The sequence below is a fragment of the Boeremia exigua genome, assembly GCF_020726555.1.
Source record: "Boeremia exigua strain MPI-SDFR-AT-0100 chromosome Unknown C7974scaffold_11, whole genome shotgun sequence".
NCBI classification, from domain to species: domain Eukaryota; kingdom Fungi; phylum Ascomycota; class Dothideomycetes; order Pleosporales; family Didymellaceae; genus Boeremia; species Boeremia exigua.
The window spans coordinates 1,106,077-1,126,082 of NW_025763528.1; the positions used below are offsets into that span (position 1 = coordinate 1,106,077).

At 57.8% G+C, this 20,006-nt stretch overlaps 10 protein-coding genes and 1 non-coding gene across 11 annotated transcripts; 5 read left to right on the forward strand and 6 right to left on the reverse strand.

Moving 5' to 3' along the window:
* Positions 1–7: 7 nt before the first annotated feature.
* On the forward strand, positions 8–1,940 carry C7974DRAFT_475090 (putative S-adenosyl-L-methionine-dependent methyltransferase-domain-containing protein). The gene is made up of 2 exons (XM_046146628.1): positions 8–744; positions 794–1,940. Exons 1-2 carry the CDS (start codon positions 54–56, stop codon positions 1,714–1,716), a joined length of 1,614 nt encoding a protein of 537 aa, XP_045993474.1. The 5' UTR covers positions 8–53; the 3' UTR covers positions 1,717–1,940.
* A 568-nt stretch (positions 1,941–2,508) lies between these two features.
* C7974DRAFT_t101 lies at positions 2,509–2,597 on the reverse strand. The gene has a single exon. It is a non-coding gene; the product is annotated as a tRNA-Ala (tRNA).
* A 379-nt stretch (positions 2,598–2,976) lies between these two features.
* C7974DRAFT_49633 (uncharacterized protein) lies at positions 2,977–4,788 on the reverse strand. The gene is made up of 5 exons (XM_046146738.1): positions 4,651–4,788; positions 4,297–4,357; positions 4,134–4,245; positions 3,331–4,085; positions 2,977–3,273 (listed from the first exon to the last, which is right to left on the reverse strand). Exons 1-5 carry the CDS (start codon positions 4,734–4,736, stop codon positions 2,989–2,991), a joined length of 1,299 nt encoding a protein of 432 aa, XP_045993475.1. The 5' UTR covers positions 4,737–4,788; the 3' UTR covers positions 2,977–2,988.
* A 171-nt stretch (positions 4,789–4,959) lies between these two features.
* C7974DRAFT_436632 (ribosomal protein S11-domain-containing protein) lies at positions 4,960–5,526 on the forward strand (the record flags this gene model as incomplete). Its single annotated transcript, XM_046145141.1, has 3 exons — positions 4,960–5,007; positions 5,071–5,266; positions 5,315–5,526. 3 exons carry the CDS (start codon positions 4,960–4,962, stop codon positions 5,524–5,526), a joined length of 456 nt encoding a protein of 151 aa, XP_045993476.1.
* A 175-nt stretch (positions 5,527–5,701) lies between these two features.
* C7974DRAFT_49746 (Metallo-dependent phosphatase-like protein) lies at positions 5,702–6,946 on the reverse strand. Its single transcript, XM_046146740.1, has one exon. The coding sequence runs from the start codon at positions 6,866–6,868 to the stop codon at positions 5,840–5,842; it is 1,029 nt and encodes a 342-aa protein (XP_045993477.1). The 5' UTR covers positions 6,869–6,946; the 3' UTR covers positions 5,702–5,839.
* C7974DRAFT_402234 (prion-inhibition and propagation-domain-containing protein) lies at positions 6,929–9,759 on the forward strand. Its single transcript, XM_046142675.1, has 2 exons — positions 6,929–7,489; positions 7,537–9,759. Exons 1-2 carry the CDS (start codon positions 7,420–7,422, stop codon positions 9,405–9,407), a joined length of 1,941 nt encoding a protein of 646 aa, XP_045993478.1. The 5' UTR covers positions 6,929–7,419; the 3' UTR covers positions 9,408–9,759.
* A 472-nt stretch (positions 9,760–10,231) lies between these two features.
* Positions 10,232–11,001, reverse strand: C7974DRAFT_416792 (LITAF-like zinc ribbon domain-containing protein; the record flags this gene model as incomplete). Its single annotated transcript, XM_046144020.1, has 3 exons — positions 10,232–10,388; positions 10,457–10,850; positions 10,986–11,001. The coding sequence occupies 3 exons, from the start codon at positions 10,999–11,001 to the stop codon at positions 10,232–10,234; spliced, it is 567 nt and encodes a 188-aa protein (XP_045993479.1).
* Positions 11,002–11,582: 581 nt separating this feature from the next.
* Positions 11,583–13,282, reverse strand: C7974DRAFT_49708 (A1 cistron-splicing factor). The gene has a single exon (XM_046146739.1). The coding sequence runs from the start codon at positions 13,150–13,152 to the stop codon at positions 11,854–11,856; it is 1,299 nt and encodes a 432-aa protein (XP_045993480.1). The 5' UTR covers positions 13,153–13,282; the 3' UTR covers positions 11,583–11,853.
* A 712-nt stretch (positions 13,283–13,994) lies between these two features.
* C7974DRAFT_319245 (vacuolar-sorting protein SNF8) lies at positions 13,995–14,804 on the forward strand (the record flags this gene model as incomplete). The annotated part of the gene is made up of 1 exon (XM_046138703.1): positions 13,995–14,804. One exon carries the CDS (start codon positions 13,995–13,997, stop codon positions 14,802–14,804), a length of 810 nt encoding a protein of 269 aa, XP_045993481.1.
* A 137-nt stretch (positions 14,805–14,941) lies between these two features.
* Positions 14,942–16,177, reverse strand: C7974DRAFT_319112 (uncharacterized protein; the record flags this gene model as incomplete). The annotated part of the gene is made up of 1 exon (XM_046138691.1): positions 14,942–16,177. One exon carries the CDS (start codon positions 16,175–16,177, stop codon positions 14,942–14,944), a length of 1,236 nt encoding a protein of 411 aa, XP_045993482.1.
* A 1,005-nt stretch (positions 16,178–17,182) lies between these two features.
* On the forward strand, positions 17,183–19,898 carry C7974DRAFT_50084 (P-loop containing nucleoside triphosphate hydrolase protein). The gene is made up of 2 exons (XM_046146743.1): positions 17,183–18,997; positions 19,047–19,898. Exons 1-2 carry the CDS (start codon positions 17,489–17,491, stop codon positions 19,788–19,790), a joined length of 2,253 nt encoding a protein of 750 aa, XP_045993483.1. The 5' UTR covers positions 17,183–17,488; the 3' UTR covers positions 19,791–19,898.
* The last annotated feature ends 108 nt before the right edge of the window (positions 19,899–20,006 follow it).

Genomic DNA, 20,006 nt, shown 5'->3' on the forward strand with positions numbered 1-20,006 from the left:
TTTTCCCAGTCGGAACGCGCAAACGTCATGGACCTTCTCCTCCAGCAACCGTCATGAGAGCCTATCCTCGAAGTCTGTTCCGCACAGCGAAACAATGTAGTCGCGCGCGGCCACAATTGCTCACCTCCTGGTCTGCATGCCACGGCCTTCGCCTGTCCTCGACCTCGGCGCCATCGAGTCCCCCAACACCAACAGCGTCGCCTGCGGCGCCCAAAGAGGGCGAGCGAAAATGGTCGACGCCACTCGCACAATTCCTCGGCCAAGCCATCACAACAACAGGGCCCATCTCTGTCGCAGCATACATGCGCCAATGCCTGACGTCCGAGTTGGGCGGTTACTACACACGCACACCCACCGCAGGCGAAGACCAGTTTGGCACCAAAGGCGACTTCGTAACCTCGCCGGAGATTAGCCAGGTCTTTGGCGAGTTGATTGGGATATGGCTTTACGCGGAATGGCTCGCGCAGGGCCGCAAAGAGAGGGTGCAGATTATCGAGGTTGGACCCGGCAGAGGCACGCTGATGGATGATGTGCTGCGGACGCTATCGAGCTTTAAGAGAATGACCAGCGCTATTGAGACAATCTATCTTATTGAGGCGAGTCCGCATCTACAGAAGCAACAGGCCCTGCGATTAGCAGGGACAGAAGAGCTGGAGAAGAGCGAGGTCGGGTGGAAGGCAAAGTGCAAGTACTTCCCTGATTGCGACATTCAGTGGTGCGAAGACATTCGGGTTGTGCCAAAAGGTGTATACAGTCTTCCCTTACAAGCATTGCAAATACTAAGACTATACAGGAGAGACAAGCACACCTTTCATCTTAGCTCACGAATTCTTCGATGCCCTGCCCATCCACGTCTTCCAGAACGTTGCCCAGTCCTCGATCCCGAAGTCTTCTACAATTATGACACCGACCGGACCTATCACCCCAAAACATGGTCCCATGGCGCCAGGAAACCAGTGGCACGAACTTGTCGTCTCGCCCACCAATCCCTACGCGTCCACAACCACCCTCAAGCCTGGGGAAGAGAAGCCCGACTTCGAGATGACCGTTTCCAAGTCCCCGACACCGCACTCGCTTTATCTTCCCAAGATGAGCGGCCGGTACAAGAAGCTGGAAAAGTCCGTCGACGCTATCATCGAAATCAGCCCTGAATCGCTGTCCTACATCGCCGACTTCGCCGCTCGCATTGGCGGGAGTGAGGGCGCTGCGTCTCGGCCACCCCAGCCAGGCAAGACGCCCGTCAAACCGGTTTCATCCCAGGACGCGCCGTTTAAAAAAGCTGCACCGAGCGGCGCAGCATTGATCCTAGATTACGGGACTACGGACACAATTCCTGCGAACACGCTGCGCGGTATCCGGCAGCATACAGCGGTCTCGCCTTTTATTGCACCAGGCCATGTGGATCTGAGCGCAGACGTAGACTTCCTTGCACTCGCTGAGGCGGCTCTTGACGCATCGGATGGGGTCGAGGTCCACGGTCCCGTCGACCAGTCCTTCTTCTTGTCTACCATGGGCATCAAGGAACGCGCTGAGCGGCTGCTTAAGCATGCGAAAGACGAGGAGACGAGGAAGAGGCTGGAGATTGGGTGGAAGAGGCTTATTGATCGCGGGCCGAACGGTATGGGAAAACTGTACAAGGCTATGGCGATACTGCCGTATGCTGAGGGGAAGAAGGTCCGTAGGCCTGTTGGGTTCGGCGGGGATATTATGGGGTGATGCAGTGTGTTACATGTACGCTTATCAACGCCAAAATCGATGTTTCCACGTGTGAGAAACAGCTACGATTTGGAGTACGCCGAGATGGATATAATGAGTCAATATAGATCTCTGGGGGCTTTCAGTAATCTCTTGAAGTCACAGAGGACTATAATCTTCTTCAACAGTGCACACCTTGCGCTCGTGTAAATGCAGGCTGAGGTTTTCCGGCCAACTTTCTCGCTGTATCGATACAATTCCAAGTGAAGCACACGCCAGGCGAAATGCGTAAAGTACTGATCTCAAACTCGGCTTCATGATGAAATTAACCTTTGCTTGCACGCTTTTCGGAAGACCACTATACTGCCTGAGTTGACAAAAGTGATTCGATCCCGAAAAGGTATGGCTTTTGAATACAACACAAATTCGAGATGGTGGAAACGTTCAAGACTATGTCTTAGCTGTCCAATAATCCTCAGTCTTCAACCTGCTATAAGCAAGCTGGTGGTTCACGGTACCGAGCACTGAGGGAACCAAAAGAGCACGCACATCAAAATACTCAGCTAGCTATTGTTCTTGGACTGCCCCACAGCTCACCCTCTTCACGATAACACAAAGTAGACACCTTCGTCCTGCCACCGCCCTTCTTGTGTAAGGTATTGGGGAAAGCAAAAAGGTGCCTCTCGGGCAAAGAGATGGAGTTGCGGAGAATCAAAACTCGATACTGCACTGAACGCATGCAAAGCGGGTGCGCTCATTGCGCTCATTGCGCTCGCTGCCTTGGAGTCTGGAACAAAAAAAAGCCAAAAAAACTGGAGAAGCAGGTGATCGAAACCTGGACCTTCCGCAATTCTGATGTGAAATCATGCAAAGCGGACGCGCTACCGCTGCGCCACATCCCCGTTTTCGTTTGATGAATAATCTGCACAGTAGCTGAAATAATATCTAAGCTTGTAAGCCATCACCTGTGTTGTCAGTTGTTGTTTGGCAGACCTCAGGGGTGGGTGGAGTCGCCTTAGCCTGTTGGGATATGTGGAACCATTATCTCGCTTGTAACACGGCAGCCTTATGTTGCGGATCTTCTCCGGAATATGATCACAATACTACCACAGAAGTAGACTTTGCACAGCCCATCGTTGTGCCGAACAATTTGAGGGGTTATGTGCGAGCAGGAAACCCATCTCAAAGTACGACGGAGCAGAGTGTTTGTCCTGTTCTGCGGCTGGGAGGTTCAGGATCGAGTTGTACAAGATTCGTTGATGTTACTTAGAGGCACTCTACCGCCCATCACCCTTACGAATCCTTAGTCTTTTCCAAAATTGCCCTAATCATCTCGTTACCCATCTTCGTAGCCTCCGGGAACCGAGGCTCGAAGTACTTCTGAATGCCTTCGAACTTCTCCCTGTACGCATCGAAGTGGCCCAGGCTGACTCGCTGGCTCCAATCACGCGCAGCGAATGTGAACTCGAGATCATCGGCGCGGAACGTGTTGTCGTTGATGGCAGTGTCGATTGCCTCTTCGAGGAGTGCTGGGTTGCGGAAGAGAGACTCGGAGATGCCGAGCCACATGCGGAAGAGCTGCTTGCGTTAGTTAAGCCTAGTCAGTTCAACACGTTAGTGACGAAGGAGACCTACAGGCGTGGAGCAGATCATGTGGTCGTACGGCACGATCCCCAGCTTGGACCAGCAATCCACAATAGCTAGCAGACTGAGGTGGTTGTTCTTCAACTTGCGTTCTGGCATCTCGCCCAGGCTAAAACGATCCAGGAGATCGTCTCGCAGCAGCAGCTCCTGCCCTTCCTTCTTCTCGTGCGCGCCGCCGAACACGGCTTCTCTTGCGGTGTACACGCGGCGTGACAGCTCTTCCCGATTGCCAGCGAGCATGAGCTTGAACAGCTCCGTCACCGACTCAGCGTACTGCTTGATTTGCTTCTGGGCGTCCGGATTCAGGATTGCAAGACCGGCGTAGACGTGCCACTTGTTCGCGTAGATGCGAAGTGTGATGTTAATCTTGACATTCTCGATGCCGCCGATGTAGCGCGGTGTTTCCCAGGGGAATTGGTTGTTGGCGGACCATGCAGCGCCCATACTGAGGAAGGCGGCGTGCGTGACGGCTTGCGTGTCGGCAGTGATGCGGTCGTGTTGCTCGCGTGTGAGGTAGACGTGCTTGGACTGCAGGCATGAGAGGACCGTCTCGACGAATGCAAAGTCTGCATCGGACGCGCGGTGCTTAATCAGAACCAGTGGTTGGCCCTTCGGGTCGACGCCAGGCCCGTGAAGGGAGTGGCACGATACGATGCTGACATCGGCGGGGAGGTGCTTCTCAAAGGCAGCAATCTCTGGAGCTTTGCAGGAGGTCTGGCCGCCAACGATGGCGCCGACTTTGGTGGCTGTTCACGTAGTCAGGCAAATCACTTGCGAGGGTGAAAACGGCATACACGGCCCAAACGCCTTCACCACGGCGTCGATGTTCTTCGCCTCGACACTGTAGATGATGTAGTCGCTGCACCGGGAAACAAAGTGACCGCTTCGCATGATCTCAACTTTGGGCTGGAGCAGTCTCAGCATGCTTCTATTGACGATGTACATAGACTATCCTACAAGATCCTTGAACTCGTCCGCCAGTGCGTCATACTTCTCCGGGACGTCGCAAGCGTGTACCCTTCGCGGCCGTCAGTCTTGGCTAGTCTGTGGGCATTCGTTAGCAGGGTCCAGAGAGCGTGTCTTTGAACAGTGCGAAGAAGTTGTCGGGATCAGAGTTGTATAAGTTAAGGTAGCGAGAATTCACATCAGTGGCGGCAACACGTCTAATTGCTGCCAACCAAGACGGTGACAGCGTAGCCGTGCGCCACGCTCGAGCCAAATGCACTCACAGTCATCATAAGAGGGGAGGGAGAGAAGAACAGGCGCCGACTTACCAGGTGCAGAGCTGCAGGACCCGTGCCGCGCACTCACTTCCATCCGGCGGCGCTCAGGCGGCGGGCGTACATCTTGCCCATGTCGCCCATGCCGATGATGCCAACGCTCTTGCCATGGTCCATGGTGATTGCGGTGCACTGCAGTGCGTGAGTCGAACGCGGTGTTCAGCCCATGGTGGAAGGACGGCGGTGGTGCGGCGCGCGAGGAGAGCACTTTTCTACCGCGCTAGAGGCATGACTAAGCAGCACTCGCTTAGCCCGTGGGGCCCACCTCAATAATTGCAAAAGTTCGACGACGACTGCCGGACTCCCACGAACGTCAGTCAGTCACTAATTCACAGTCAACATGCCTCCCAAGAAGAAGGTCGAGCGCGGTGCGCAGGAGAACATCCAGGTGCGACAAGACCCCGCAGCACACGCGCTGCGCAATTGACGGCCGGTACTGACGCTGCAACAGCTGGGTCCCCAGGTCCGTGAGGGCGAGCTCGTCTTCGGCGTTGCCCGCATCTTCGCCTCGTTCAACGACACCTTCGTCCACATCACCGATCTGTCTGGCCGCGAAACCATCTCGCGTGTCACCGGTGGCATGAAGGTCAAGGCCGACCGTGACGAGTCCTCTCCCTACGCCGCCATGTTGGCTGCCCAGGACGTCGGTGCGTACACACGAGCAACTGCGAGGAGCCGCAACTAACGAGCACCAGCCGCCCGCTGCAAGGAGCTCGGCATCTCCGCCCTGCACGTCAAGATCCGTGCCACCGGTGGTAACGGCACCAAGACCCCCGGCCCCGGTGCCCAGTCCGCTCTCCGTGCGCTCGCCCGTGCCGGCATGCGCATTGGACGCATCGAGGACGTCACCCCCACACCTTCCGACTCCACACGCAGGAAGGGTGGTCGCCGTGGTCGCCGTCTCTGAGCACGTGCGCGCAGCATGTGTTTGGCTTGGTGGAGCATGGCATGGCATTACTCAGCTACTGGTATATGCAATGGCAGCACGATTTACGGTTCATGTTTCATGACCTCAATCACAACAAAGTCGCGGGGAACGGCAAATGCCTGGTCTCCATGTTGAACTTGGCTTTTCCGTAGAGATATGGTCGTAGTCGGGGTAAAGCAACAGAATCCTTTCTTGTTCGAAAAGATTCCTGACAATGAAGTGCTGTTGTGTTTGATGCATTACCATTACGAGTACTACTACATGATGCCGGGGCTGTGAAATGTAAGTTGTGCTATATGTCGACGACTTGCACCGTGTTGCCTAGCCGGCCCGTATTGCCTTTTATCTGTGCCGCGTTCACCAGCACCGTGTGCACGCTCTGCCCGCCCCAAACTCTATCCCACAGCAGCTCCCGCACTCCTCTGTACAGCACCCGCACGACATTCCACCACAGCCCCGGATTCAGCACGCCCCTCGTGCGGCTCGACACCGTCTCCATGCCCTGCACATACGCCTCGTGCGCGCGATCCCAGTGCACCACCTCTGTACCGGCGCCCCAGTGCACATGTCCAAAGACGTGCAGCACGGGCTTCACGCGCTGCACCTCCTTCAGCAGATACTCGCAGCCCAGTCCTCGAGGCATGGCGAGATCCAGGTGGAACTTCGGCGGCGCATGCGTGACCAGGATGTCGACATCCTCCGGCACCGTCTCGCTCCACGCGTCGCTGCCGCGCGCATACTGGAACGCATGCACGCTCATGGGCCCACAGGCCGGGATCTGCGGCGCGCCGTAGACTCGCAGTTTCCGCTGACTGCCGTCTCTGAGCAGCGGCGTGCGCGAGTCCGAGGCGGGCGGCTGTGGTGTGAGCGTCAGCGTCAGCAGTTTGTGCTGGAGGTAGTGCACGCGGCCCCAGTCCAGGCTGCCTTCGCGCTGTGCGGGCGCCAGCGAGGGCCGCGTGCGCGGGTCCAGGTACGTGTCGTGGTTCCCGCTGATGACGATGATCTCCTTGTGTGGGAGGGACGCGAGCCAATTGATCTGCGCCTGGATTTCGGCGACGCTCCCGGCGTTGGTCATGTCTCCGGCGTGGATGAGGATGTCGCCGTCGGGCACATGGTCAACCAGGTGGTTGTGCGTGTCTGATATGCACACGACGCGCACTGGCGGCTGCGACGGCGTCGGCGTGGAACGCAGGCTGGTGAGCAGGTGGTGCAGCTGGTGGAGGAGCAGCTTCACGGGCGCGCGGAAGAGGAGCGCAGGGAGCGGCGTGGGCTCGAAGTCGTCGTCGGGGCTGCGCCATGGGACCAGGATCTCGAGGACCATTACCGGCGGCTGGCGGGGGACGTGGGCAGCGCGACGCCGCGAAGTGTGGTTGAGGGGCCGCTCGACGCGTGACAGGGTCCAGCAGTTCGCGCATGTGGCGCAGTGCGCGCCACAGCGGGCCGCAGGGCGGCAGACTCGAGGCGTCCTTGCACTTGCACCTCCCCTCCGCTCCCCTCCTCGAACTCTGCGTCAAGCATGGACACCCAAATCCTGGCGCAGCTTAGGCTGTTTCTCCAACACCGCTTCCCAGCGACCGCCTGCCTATCGCTCCATGGCCTTGACCGGACTCCACCTTGCTGCCAGCCATTGGCCTGAGGCTTTCAGCCCATGGGGCTGAGTCGGTCGATGATGCAGACCGCGTGCATGGCCGGAGGTGCCATGGGCCAGCCTCGTGCAATCCCAGGCGGTTAAGTATGCATACCGTCGCCTGCTGGGCCGCACCGCACCTGTCTGCATTTGCACTGTCCGTGACCCTCCAGGCTTCCCACATCTTGTCCTGAGCTTCGTCGCACCGCAATATCCTGTCTCGGACTTTCCGACGCAACGCAATCATGGACCCAGCCAGCATGGGCATCGGTGCCTTTTCTCTGCTCTTCCAGATGTTTGCAGGATGTGTAGATGGTGCGTACAGTAAGCGACAACTCGAGCTTTTGCTGACAACCAAAAAGGCTACAATTTCATTGCCGATGCCTGCCATGCTCACAGCGACTGCTATGCCCTGCTCGTCAAGTTCAAGCTGGAGGAGAACCGCCTGATCAACTGGGCGAAGCTCGTCAAACTTGATTATACGGATGAAAGTTTGACCTTCAATCACATGTCCAAGATGCTTGTTCTCGATGTCATGGAGCAGCAACGGGACCTGCTAAACAAGTTTCGCAAACTCGAAGACAAGAAAGGCTACCGGAAGCTTGCCATGACGTCCCGGACCAAGACAGCAATACAGCACGAAGCGTCGCCGGCAGCCGCGTTACTGGAGAGCGGCCATTTGACGTCGAACAGTAACGGGCCGCCGACACTCGGAAACGCTGTCCAATTTCCACCTATCGAGAACGAGGAGATAGTCAAAAAAGCATTGCTTTTTTTGAAAAGATTCCAAGAGGGTATGGCAGAAGTGCCCAGACGCCTGCAATGGGCCACCATCCACAAAGACAAGATGGAGGAACTGATCGAGAAGCTGGCTGATCTTAACAACAAGATGCTCGAAGCCCTTGGACAAGGCCAGATGGAAACTTTGATCAGCATGCATAAGCGCACCGACTATCAGATTCTGGTCATGAACCAGAAGTTCGAGCAATTTACTCAGATCATCCAGTCTCAGCTACTCTCGTCTTCACGTCGTCAGAACAGGATTACATATTTGGAAGAATCGGATTATGACGATCTCGACAGCCAGCTCATCCCTCACCATCGCCGGATAGAGCCTCTTGGTGCGCTTGCGCAATCGAAAGCTCTGCACCAGGCGATTGAAGGCTCGACCGTGATCGACTACGAGTTTGCTGAGACTCTTCGATTGCCTGAACCTGCCCGGGCCAGTGCCATTCGCGAGACACAGCTTTCCATCCGCGACATACGCGCCAAGGACGGTGGTGAACTGCAAGACGACGATGACGACTCTAACCGCACAGAAGCATCCTACAACGGCACGTCTGTGTGGATTGAATGGAAGGTTGCAGAACCGTCGACTCTCAGTCACAATGGCGGTCTCGACCCAAAGATCGAAGAGCGCGTGAAGAAGCTTGCAGCACTGCTCAAGTCGAACAGCAGCGCCGACGAAAGTGCAGACTCTATCCAGTTTCGCGCGCCTCACTGCCTCGGTTACTTCAAAGACGAAGAATACAGCCGCTTTGGCCTCGTCTTCAAAAAACCCAGACGCGCATCCACCGAACCCCCCGTATCTCTCCACGCCCTACTCACCGACACTAGCGTCACCATCCCCTCGCTCACCGATCGCATTCTACTCATGCGGTTGCTTGCTGAGACCATGGAGCGTTTGCACGCCGTCGATTGGCTGCATAAGGGCTTGCGGTCCGCTAATATCCTCTTCTTTAACCACCCCAACTCCGCCACCATCAACTATGCCGATCCCTACATATCCGGCTTCGACTACTCGCGCCCCGCTGGTCGCGACGACATGACCGAGCGCCCCGCCGACGACCTCGCCGCCGATCTGTACCGCCATCCATTCGTCCAGCGCCAGGGCAACAAGGGTGGCTTCCGCAAGATGCACGACCTGTACGCGCTCGGCACGCTGCTGCTGGAAATCGCGCGCTGGAAACCGCTTGCACAAATACTGGACATCGATCTCAAACGTGCTAAGCCCAAGGATGCGTACCAGGTGCGCGAGAGGCTGCTGACGACCGATCCGGGGTTGCTCAGGGATGTGCGGAGTTTTTCGGGAGACACCGTCGAGAGAATCATCAGGACGTGTTTGGACGGGCCGGAGGCGTTTGGTTTGACTGATGATGGGGATGGAGCAGAGTTGCAGAGGGCGTTCGGCGAACAAGTGGTTGCGCGGCTGGAGCATATGAGGGGCTTGTAGGTGTGTAAGTGGAGCGGGGAGGGTGTTGGGGCGTTTCCGTTTTGAGCAGCGTTCTTATTCATTGTACTTTGCAGACGTGAGCTGACGGTTTAGAGGCGGCGTTACGGCTATCTGATTAATTCACACAATAACATACCTGGGTCGTTGAACCGCGGGTTAACATTCCCCCTTCGCTTTCAAGCAAGCGATTTTTCCAATCGCACTTTGAGCTGCATAACCAGATAGCAAGTTGCACATCGTCTTCAACAGACGCCAACGCGCCTGATTATCACAAAGCCTGACTTCCATGGCTCCTCTTGGAACGTCTCGACATCCTCTCACGTTGCAGAATAAACGGTGAACCGAGAATATAAGCCAAGTGCACCACACGACAGCAAGGTAGGGAAAACATTAGAAAACTCTATAGGACACTTGATTACCTACAATATAGGTACCACTTGACTACATTCTAGCTTTAGGTATTACGATAGCTACAAGTTGAGTATTCTGCAAAGTAGGTAAACTTGGGGCCTTATCCGCCGTTTTTCCTGAAACTTGAGAGACATCGTCCCGCATGCCATGACGCAAAGGGACACGCATCCGGCAAATAAACACTGCTCGTCGCCGGGCGTGCCATGGTCTCACGTGACACCTCCGGTTACCAGAAGCTTCAGCGGATTTGAAAACAAACAAAGAATCAATTGAGGGTATACGGAATGTAATCAGATCTGCTACGCATGACATCGCCAACGCCATTGCTTGCCACTCTCCTTTCCCTGGGTATCATGTCGACGCCTCGACTCTACGGATGATGCTGTGAGTGCATATCGTGACTGCGAAGTGGCTTAGGAGTGGATGTGCACTTCGGTCGTGCCGCTGCGGTGCCATGTAGCCAAAAGGACTCCACAGCGTCCGCACTTGTGGGTGACGTCCTTGAGGCTGTTCATAACGTATGGGATGCAGCCCAGACAACAGAGACAGCAGAGACCGAAGCCCCAGGCACTAAATATGCGTTAGTGTCTGCGATACTGCGTTTTGGCATCGTGCTGTGTGCGCCGCGAGTGACTTACTGGGTCGTGTTTCCGGTCTCGAAGGCGCAGTTTGTCATGCTCCTCTGTCCGCACGCAGGGCAATCTGCGGGGGCAGGGCCGCGTCCGAGACTCGCAATGGGTGTGGCGTTCTGGTACACCGGTCCCGAGGCCTGCTGCGGCGGCATGCCAGGTTGCTGCGGCTGCGAGTAGGCTTTCTGCTGCTGTTCGTGCGAGATATGAGGCTGCGCGTTCTGCGGAGGCGGACTCTGAGGCTGCTGCGGGTATTGCTGTGCATATTGCTGTTGTTGCTGTTGCTGCTGCTGCTGCAGGTACTGTTGTTGTTCATATTGGGCGGCAGCGGGGTCCTGGTGGTAGACGGGCGGCTGTGTTGCGCCGGTCACGTCGGGCGATTGGGGGTATTGCTGCATGGGAACTGGTGAAATCAGTATTTGTGCTGAGAAACGAAATGTGCTGACGCGTGAGTGGTGAGCTTCTCAAAGCTGCGTCGAATTCGTCTAGTAATATTGCGGGTTGCTTGTATCTTCAGAGCTATACGGAGTGTACTCACCACCTTGCTTCTCCATCTTGACGGTTGTTGTATTGTGAGAAGGCGTTGGGTGGAAATCGAGGTGTGGATTGCCCAGAACAGGATTGGAATGTTGTGTAGACACAAAACAGTGATCAGAGCTGGAGAACTTGGACGCCCAAATTTCCTGGTGACCTTCATATTATCAGTCATCTCAGCGTCAAGGCGTACCGCGCTTGCCCCTGGCCGGTTCCATCACCTGGCGTCGAACTGCGGCAGCACAGCCCTCATCTCGGCGGCGATCAGGCTGAAGCGCAGCGAAAGTGGATTCATGGTCGACGACGTGTAAAACATGAGCGCTTCTCATTGGCCAATATGCTGCAGCTGAGTCCCCCACGTTACCGAGCATCACGCTTCAGGCCAGAGGCTTACCGGTAACGTCGAGATTTAGAGACGGCTGTGCAGGGGAAGGCGAGCCTCGCGAGTTCGGCCCCCAAAACGGTAGAGACTAGGCTGCAGGAGGAAATTGGTGGCGCCTCACAACTCGACATCGTCTGTGCAAGTCCACATTTTTGACAGGTTTTGTGCATGCATTATGGTGTGAAAAGAGGAGAGTGAGAGATGACTGCAGCGATTGAGCTCGCTCAGCGATCACGCATGGATTTGTTGTGGCTTTGCCATTGCAAGGCTGTGCTGACCATGATGATCTGCAGCATAAGTTTACATGCGTGTTAGCGCCGCTGCAGCAGCACGCGCCAGCTATTTTTGCGACAGGGCATGACAGGCTCAATGTACTGTAGGTGGGTAATACTGCGGTGAATGTGCGTTTTGTATTGATCGACAAGAACATAGTGCGAGCGACTGGAAGTGGCGCTCGTGTAAGAGTCCTGTCTTGCTCACCGGTGTGGAGTCAGTACCGCTCATCCATGTCGTCGAGGTCAGCCTCTTCCTCCGATTCCTCGGCCTTGTTCGTCTTGTAGCCGACATCGCCTCCGTTCAGCTCCTTAAGCTGGGCTGGCGTCAGTTCGACGACTGTCGGAGCGTAGTCGCCAGACTCGTCGTCCTCGTCGGCATCGTTGACGTCCATCTCAACGCGCTCGCCGTCCTCGAGATCCAGCATTCCGCGTTTGACAAAAGAATCGCCGCGCTCCCAACCAAACTGTTTCTGCAGATGATCCTCGAGCTCGTCCAGTTCATCCATCATGTCTGACTTCCATTTCCCGTCAAATTCGTCAAGATTGCTTCGAAATTTTTTGAGCAGAGGATGCAAAAACCCCCCTCCGGCCTCATTCATGTCGAAGAAACCATCCATATCAGCGCAATGGTTTAACTGGAAGCGCAAAGTCTGCAGCAGTTCGAGGAACAGCTGAGACCGCTCTTTGATCGCTTGACGGCAGGTAAACAGCAGTGCCAAGATCCTCTTCCATTGCTCCAGACAGGAGTTGTTGTTTAGCGTAAGAACCATTAGGAAGGCAAACTGCAGCTCCCCAAGCACTTCAAACTCTCGTCGGCGCTTGTCGCCTGCTTGGCTGTGGTTGTCAATCAGATCTCCTAGATACCAAGATCTATCTTGCGCAGCTTCGGTCCGTTCGCGCCCGGTCGCTCCGACTCTCCACGTCCGCCTCAAGTCGATGGGTAGAAAGTTGAGTTCTTTCTCTGGGTGTATTGTTGAGCTGCTTGACTCCAGCCCTGGGATGGACTCCAGATCCATCAGACCAGCCGAGGCAGATGTTAAGCTCCAATGATCGGGATGGAGGCCGCATATGCGCGACAACAAGGTTTGTGTGATTCTCGACGTGAGGTCGTCCCAGTCCTGCGATTCTTCCTGGAAGTCGCCTTCTGCGCCGGAGCCTCCCTCTTGCACGGTCTGGCGGTACGGGGTCAGGCCGTCTTTCCATATACTCCCCAGGTTTGCTTTCTCTCTCAGCACCTCCGTCTGCGACGTTTCGGCGACCAGATCCTCAGTACGGCCATCCCATCTCTTGACAAAAACCTGTGGTGAGCCGGTGCCAGGTGACACGTAGAACCATGCTCCGTGGCGTACCGACAAGGCGTTATCACTGGCTGCGAAGATGAAGTGCAAGCCGGGGGGCAAATTTTTGACGCCTCTGAACCTCGGCGAGGTTGTAAACGATAGTAGGTCAATGCCGGCAAGTGCTTTTTCGGGGAGATCCAGAAGAAGCACGCAGCTGTTGATGGAGGCGGCCATCTGGGAGCCGTGGAACAACTCCTCAAAGCCCGTGTGCCGCAGAATGGTGGAGGCGGTGGATGTTGTACAGTCGGGTGTTTACATGTATCATAGCAGATGGTAGGTTCCAGAAACGGAAGTGGCGCGCGGACACGTGCGGCGGGCTAGGTCGTCATTGCGAAAAAACGGGGCATGTACATTGGGTGAAGGGAAGGCTGGCGATGGACGGGTTGGGGGAGGAGTCGGGCAAGGTTTATCAAGGCGTCTGCAGGTTGAGAGAATGCCATGTGGTGGAGCCAGGGCAACGGATAGCGTTGACGAGCTGTGGGCATCTGGTGGACGGGAGAGCCCGCCGATGGTTTCGCCGACGCAGATGATACGTGAAGGCGGGCAGGCGGGCAAGCGGGCGGGCAGGCAGGCAGGAAGGCCGTGCTGGCGCTCGGAGCAGCTGCTCGGAGCAGGTTCTCATCGCGCTGGCGATGGGGGTTTCAGCATGCTGGCGACTGCGGTGACGCTGGGTGTGTCCAGACGAGATCAGCGCGGCTGGTGGGCGAGCTGCGGGCTGTGCCTGGACAATCACAGGGACAGTCAATCGCAGTGGCTGCGGGCGGGCCCGACAGGACCGTCAATCACAGGGACGGACAGTCAATCACGGGACAGGCAGGACAGCACCGGGGGAGGCACAGTGGCTGCGAGAGGCACAGTGGCTGCGAGGTGCACAGCGCCGCGGAACAGGACCGCGGCCTGCAGGGTGCGGCGAGGCTCGCTGTGGCCGCGGCGACCCCGCGTCATCCACGCCCACGCCCACGCCCACGCCCACGGTCGCCCTCTCGCACTCGACACACGCTCTGCTGCTGCCCGCCATGGACCGCCGCCGCACGCCCGGGCTGTCGTCGCTGTCGTCGACGCGGCTGCAGACGCACCACTACACGTCGCACGGGGCGACGCTGCGCTCGCGCAACGCGCAGTCGCTCGAGACGCAGCTGGCCGTGTTCCAGTCGCTGGTGCACAACTTCGCCCTCACGCACAGCAAAGACATCCGCGCCAACCCGGCCTTCCGCGCCGAGTTCGCGCGCATGTGCACCGCCCTCAACATCGACTTCCTCGCCTCGTCGTACCACAAGGCCGGCGGCCCGTCCAAGGCCCTGCCCGGCGCGAAGCCCGCGAAGCCCGGCGAGAGCATCTGGGCCTCGCTGCTGGGCGGCAGCGTCCACGACTTCTACTTCAACCTGGGCGTGACCATTGTCGGCATCTGCCGCGCCACCCGCAGCGAGAACGGCGGCCTGCTCTCGCTGTCCGACCTGAAGACGCATGTCAGTCGCGGCCGCGCCATCGGCTCGGCCATGGACGTGTCCGACGACGACGTGGCCCAGGCCGTCAAGGCCCTCGAGCCGCTGGGCAGCTGCTTCCAGATTGTCCACATTGGACATCGCAGCCTGATACGCAGCGTGCCCAAGGAGCTGAATACCGATCAGAGCACCGTGCTCGAGGCCGTGCAGGTCATGGGCTATGTGACGGTGAGCATGCTGCAGCTGAACCTGGCCTGGGGACGCCCGCGCGCCGTGGCCGTGGTCGAGGATCTCATGGCCGACAGTCTGGTGTGGGTCGACACCCAGGCCGGCGAGAACGAGTATTGGAGCCCGGCCTTCATCACGGGTGGGGGGGTCAAGTAGTGTGTGCGTGTGCGCCTGCAACAGAGACGACGATACAATGATACCCGGCCATTGCCACAACACCACAATCGACATCTTGTCAACATGCTCCAACAAGTCTATCAGCCCTATGCTACATATGATACAATGTCCAGCGGCTACCACAGATATTCAGCCTCCACCCATCGCTCCTCCTCGGCCTCCTTCCACGCACCCTTCCTGTCCTTGGTGGCAGGCAGCACAACGCGGTGCCACAGCCCAGCAAACCGTCTCGCTGCGTCCTCGTCATCCAACTCGACCATCCACCGGTTGTACACTCGGTTCATGACCAGCTGGCTGACTTCCTGAGGCTCCAGGGCCTCTGTTTCGTCATGGCCGTCGTGGGAGCTGGCTGTCGACGTACCGAGAAAGGACGAGATTTGAACGTCTTCGTAATCGACCCCTCCCGTCTCGCTCGCGCGATTGGCAGCTCGCGGATTCATTGACGAAACCGCTTCGAACCTGGTCTTGGACACAGTCTTCAAGTTGATGCAGTCGCGCAAGCGGCGCAGGGCACCCGCATGGTCGTTTCTGAACGGCCACATGATGCCCCGAGCGTGTGCGTGCCGACTGAGGATCTGCCACAGGTCCCAGTGGCTCGGCTCGTACCCATCAATGTGCAGCAGCACGCGGTGGATCTTCTTGCCTGTAGCATCGACATCAGGGACGATCGGCGCATACCCCCCAGCTTGGAAGAGGGCGCGCAGAGGGCGGTTGTACGGCTGCATCAACATGTGTAGCCCGAGTGGGTGGCCCTGCGGTTGCAGCACGAACGATGAGGTCAAGGCGTGTATGTCCTCGCTGTTCTCGAGGTACCCCCTGGGTGGTGCAATGGGCGAGTGGATGCTGCCCGGCGCATGGAGGGCGCTCAGCTTGCTCAGTCTCGCGACGTTCTTTTGGTAGGCCAGGGCCGAGGCGGGCGTGTGGAACAGCAGGAAGTAGAAGGGCAGGCGCGCGAGCGAGAGCGGGTCGCGGCCGGGGATGATCTTGTAGAACTCGCCTTCGCGCGACCACGTGTCCAGGTGCAGTCCGCGCGGGATCAGGCGGCGGAAGTCGGCCTCGGTCAGGGCGGTGCTGCAGTTAGCCAGCTGCAGCACCGTCGTCTGCTCGCCGCGGGCGCGGAATGCGTCGACCGACTTCTCGCGGTCAGTACGGGAGTCGATAGACACCGGGCGGATATACGGGTGCGCGGGAGTCGGGAGAGCGAGCTTGGGGGGCGCGCGGCGCTTGCTGAGGTCGGGCGCTCGACTGCTGGCCTCGGGGAAAAGCTCGTCGAGGAGCGACTGCTCGCTGAGCTCGTCCGAGGCGGGCGGTGGCGCGGGGCGGGCGGGTTGCGGGTGTTGGGACGACTTCATCGACTTGGACTGTGCATGGATGTGCTGCGCGAGGGTGCCAGACTCGGAGGAGGCGGCGGCGGCGGCGGCAGCAGCAGCAGCGTCGTCGTCCCCGTGGGGTGCGTGAGGTGCATGTGGTGCCTGGAGCTGCTCCGTCCCCGACGCCTCGCTGGCCTTGAGCTTTTGCTGCAGCTGCGCCAACTGCGCCTCGAGTTTCTGCAGTCGTGCGCGAAGCTCGTCCTTACTCCCAGTATTATCCGGCAGCGTGTGCTGCTCACTCCCAGTTTTCGCAAGCGGTAGAAGATGCTCGTCCTTGGTAGTGACGGCAGGGGTCGCGGTAGTGGTAGGCTGAGTAGCAGAGGAAGTGGCAGGTTTGGTAGTAGAGGAAGTGGCTGGTCTGGTAGCAGAGGAGGCGGCAGAGGAAGCGGCAGAGGAAGCGGCAGAGGAAGCGGCTGAAGAAGTGGCAGAGGTGCGAATGAGTGACTGCTGCAGCCTGACAATCCAGATCAAATGCGAGGTGGTGGACATCAGCACGCTCGCCTCCCGAAAGATGGCAGCGGCAGTGCCAGTGGCAGGGTCGCGAGTGAGTACCCTCTGCAGCTTGTCAATCTTGTACCAGTACCTGTCGATGGCGGCCTGCACACGCTCCGGCTGCTTGGCCGTCTCCCCAGTCCTCCCTCGCAGAAACGTGAGGAGGTCCCGCCCGGGGCGGGCGACTGACGGCGACGAGCTCTGCGTGGCAGTCCTTGTACGCGGCGCCCCCCTCCCTCCAGCGCTCTTCTGGGCGGCTGGCTGTGATGAGGCCGGCGCGGCAGCCTCCCCGCTTGGTACCCTCTGTATCCGCAGGGCCTGGCGCATTGGGGCGCCAGTCTGCGTGCCGTCCGGCTGCGACGAGCTCTTGGCAATAACCTCCCCGCGCAGCGCCCTCTGCAGCCGCAGCGCCTGGCTCATAGAGGTGCCAGTCTGCGTGTCGTCCGGCTGCGACGTCTGCGGGTCGTCTGGCGGCGGCGTCGGCGGGTCATCTGGCTGCGATGGGCCCGCCGTGTCATCGCCGGCGGTCGCAGGCGGGCGGGGCGGCCTGTCCGAGGCGTGGCGGACCTGCGGGGCGCTCCAGGGACGTCGACATGGCCGCAGATGTCGAGGAAGGCGCGGCGCTGGCATCAATGGTCGCTTCGTCACATTGCACGTTGACACGCGCTTCCGTCGCGACTCCGAGAAAAGCTTCGAGCACCTGTCCGCATCGGGCCCTAGCGCCGTCCGCTTAGTCAAGCATCGCATTTTCTACCACACCAGCCATGTGTGCATCGCCCCGGCACTGTCATACTCGTTCCCATGAGCGTGGCCTTCACTCTTCGACCGCTGGAGCGCAACCCGCCAAGCACGCCCGGCAACGCGCTTGAGGCTGCCTTTCGCGTTCACCTCTCGCCGAAAGAGCTGAGGAACCACCGTCTGGCCAATGGCGATCTGATCAGACTGAAGACTCTGGCCGGCTTCAAGGGCTATGGAATTGCTTGGACTGCCGCCGGAACAAACCCAGCAAACAAGCCTATAGCAAAAGTCACAGATCTGCTGAAAGAGCAGTGTGGCCTGTCACTGAACGATCCCGTGTTCATCGAGAAGGCCAGTGACTCGTGGAAGCCTCTTGCGAGTGTATGCATCTCGTACCCGGAAGACATTGAACAGAGTGCCAAGTTTTCCTCCACAGACGAGCTGCTCTACTGGGTTCGCTATGCACTGGTCGACGTCGAACTGGTGCTGCCCGGGTGCAGTCTTCAGGTCCAGGCAAAAGGCCCAAAAGAGCAATCCAAGACGTCTAAACTACGTTTGACAGTGCAAAACATCGATCCGCAGCCGGACGAGAAGAGTGCATTGTACTTTGACCCAGTCAGCACTCAGGTCATAGCCTCAGACGAGCCTCCCCCTCGGCAAGCTGCCGCATCTTCCGCAGAGGAGCCAGTCAAGCCGACGTCAAAGATCCTTAAGCTGGATCATGAAGGGATTGGAGGGCTGTCAGACCACATTTCAACTATCAATAAAAGCCTATTCTTCTTCTCGCATGCAGCATCTGCTCTCCCTGATCAGCATCTCCTTGGACCCACCACTTTCTTGTTGCATGGGCCTGAGGGAACTGGTAAGAGTATGCTGCTCGAGCGTCTTGCAGAAGCACCTTGGAAGGATGTTCAGCGATTGAGTCTCGATTCACACCCGAAGAATCATGCCGCAGCTATTGAGGACACTTTCGAAGCAGCAAAAGAGAATCAGCCAAGTCTGGTGCTCATGGATAATCTGGACAAGTTTCTAGAAAAAGCCGAATCCCTTGTTGGCAAACTCCGTTCCGAAATAGCAAAATTAGAGGGGAGCAAGGTCGTAGTTGCTGCAGCCGCCCGTAGCATCTACGACATCGACTCTAGTCTACGCACGACGTCAGGGTTTAAGACGGAGCTGGAGATATTTCCACCAAACCTCATGCAGCGCGAGGACATGCTCCGCGAGATTCTCGGCCCTGCGAGAGCAATCTCAACCATCAACTTCACCACCGTAGCAGAGCGTACACATGGTTTCGTAGGCCGGGATGTCCACAAGCTTTGCGGCCTTGCGCGAAACCACCGCGTACAGACCGTCTACGACAGTCTAGACGAAGAAAAAATGGACTCATTCGGCGAGATCTTAGAATCAGGCGAATTCGTCACGCAGGCAGACTTCGACGTCGTCATCGATCAGGTTCAGCCCACTGTGCTCAAAGACAGCATTCTCGAGGTGCCAAAGGTAAAATGGGACGATATAGCTGGGCTGGACCACGTACGTGCGCTCCTCGAGGCCATCACCATCCGCCCTTTCAAGGTCCGTAATCCCTCACCCATGCCCTGCGCAGTGAAATTAACCAATCTAGCACCCTGACCTTGACACCAAATTCGGTGGCCCGCAATCCCGCAAAGGCGTACTCATGTACGGTCCACCTGGGTGTGCCAAAACGCTCATCGCACAAGCCGTCGCCACGGAATCAAACCAGAACTTCCTCGCCGTGAAAGGCTCCGAGCTGATCAAAATGTACGTAGGCGAGTCGGAGCGCGCAATCCGAGACGTTTTCCGACGCGCGCGCGCTGCCAAACCATGCATCATCTTCTTCGACGAAATCGACAGCATCGGCAAGTCGCGCGAGAAAACGCAGGACAGCGGTCTGAACGTGGTGGCGACGCTACTGAATGAAATGGACGGCATCGAAGCCCTCAAAGACGTCTTCATCATCGGTGCCACAAACAGACCCGATATCCTCGACTCTGCTTTGATTAGGACGGGCAGGTTTGATGCACACATCCACATCGGACTACCGACGCTGGAAGCCCGCGCACAGATCCTCGAGATCCACACCCGGCGCCGCCCGCTCGCTGCGGATGTGGATCTCAATGCTGTTGCGGCGCGCACCGAAGGCAGCAGCGGCGCAGATATCAAGGGATTGTGTGCGGTCGCCGTCGAGATGGCCATCGCAGAGTACGAGAAGAATCCGCTAGCTGAGCCCGTGGTGCGCATGTGCCATTTCGAACAGGCGCTGGCGGAGCATCACCCGCATACGCTGAGGGAGGAGGCTGAGCGCTATAAGTACTGGAGGCCAGGAATGAGCCTGGGGGAGACGTGAAGCAAGTCTCAATCGTGTTTAGTCTGTTCTGCGTCATTGGGGTAGATCCTGAGTATGTAAACGCCTAGGCTGATATTGTGGAGTCTACAATGTGTTTGGTATACGTATCTTCTGGGTGCGTTTTGATATCTTCAGTGGCGCATACTAGACGTGAGCTTAGGCTTAAAGTCAACGAGGTGACGTTGAATGCAAACAACGAAAAGAATTGTCCGTAAA

What these genes read in the sequence shown, in the direction of transcription:
- C7974DRAFT_402234 (XM_046142675.1), top strand. Translation starts at nt 7,420, where the DNA reads ATGGACCCAGCCAGCATGGGCATCGGTGCCTTTTCTCTGCTCTTCCAG. An exon ending in GTTTGCAGGATGTGTAGATG is followed by an intron (nt 7,490 to 7,536) that starts GTGCGTACAGTA and finishes ACAACCAAAAAG; the next exon opens with GCTACAATTTCATTGCCGAT.
- C7974DRAFT_49746 (XM_046146740.1), bottom strand. Translation starts at nt 6,868, where the DNA reads ATGGTCCTCGAGATCCTGGTCCCATGGCGCAGCCCCGACGACGACTTC.
- C7974DRAFT_49633 (XM_046146738.1), bottom strand. Translation starts at nt 4,736, where the DNA reads ATGGACCATGGCAAGAGCGTTGGCATCATCGGCATGGGCGACATGGGC. An exon ending in CTGAGCGCCGCCGGATGGAA is followed by an intron (nt 4,358 to 4,650) that starts GTGAGTGCGCGG and finishes ACGGCCGCGAAG; the next exon opens with GGTACACGCTTGCGACGTCC. An exon ending in GGTGAAGGCGTTTGGGCCGT is followed by an intron (nt 4,086 to 4,133) that starts GTATGCCGTTTT and finishes CTACGTGAACAG; the next exon opens with CCACCAAAGTCGGCGCCATC.
- C7974DRAFT_475090 (XM_046146628.1), top strand. Translation starts at nt 54, where the DNA reads ATGAGAGCCTATCCTCGAAGTCTGTTCCGCACAGCGAAACAATGTAGT. An exon ending in CATTCGGGTTGTGCCAAAAG is followed by an intron (nt 745 to 793) that starts GTGTATACAGTC and finishes AAGACTATACAG; the next exon opens with GAGAGACAAGCACACCTTTC.
- C7974DRAFT_49708 (XM_046146739.1), bottom strand. Translation starts at nt 13,152, where the DNA reads ATGGCCGCCTCCATCAACAGCTGCGTGCTTCTTCTGGATCTCCCCGAA.
- C7974DRAFT_50084 (XM_046146743.1), top strand. Translation starts at nt 17,489, where the DNA reads ATGAGCGTGGCCTTCACTCTTCGACCGCTGGAGCGCAACCCGCCAAGC. An exon ending in TCACCATCCGCCCTTTCAAG is followed by an intron (nt 18,998 to 19,046) that starts GTCCGTAATCCC and finishes TAACCAATCTAG; the next exon opens with CACCCTGACCTTGACACCAA.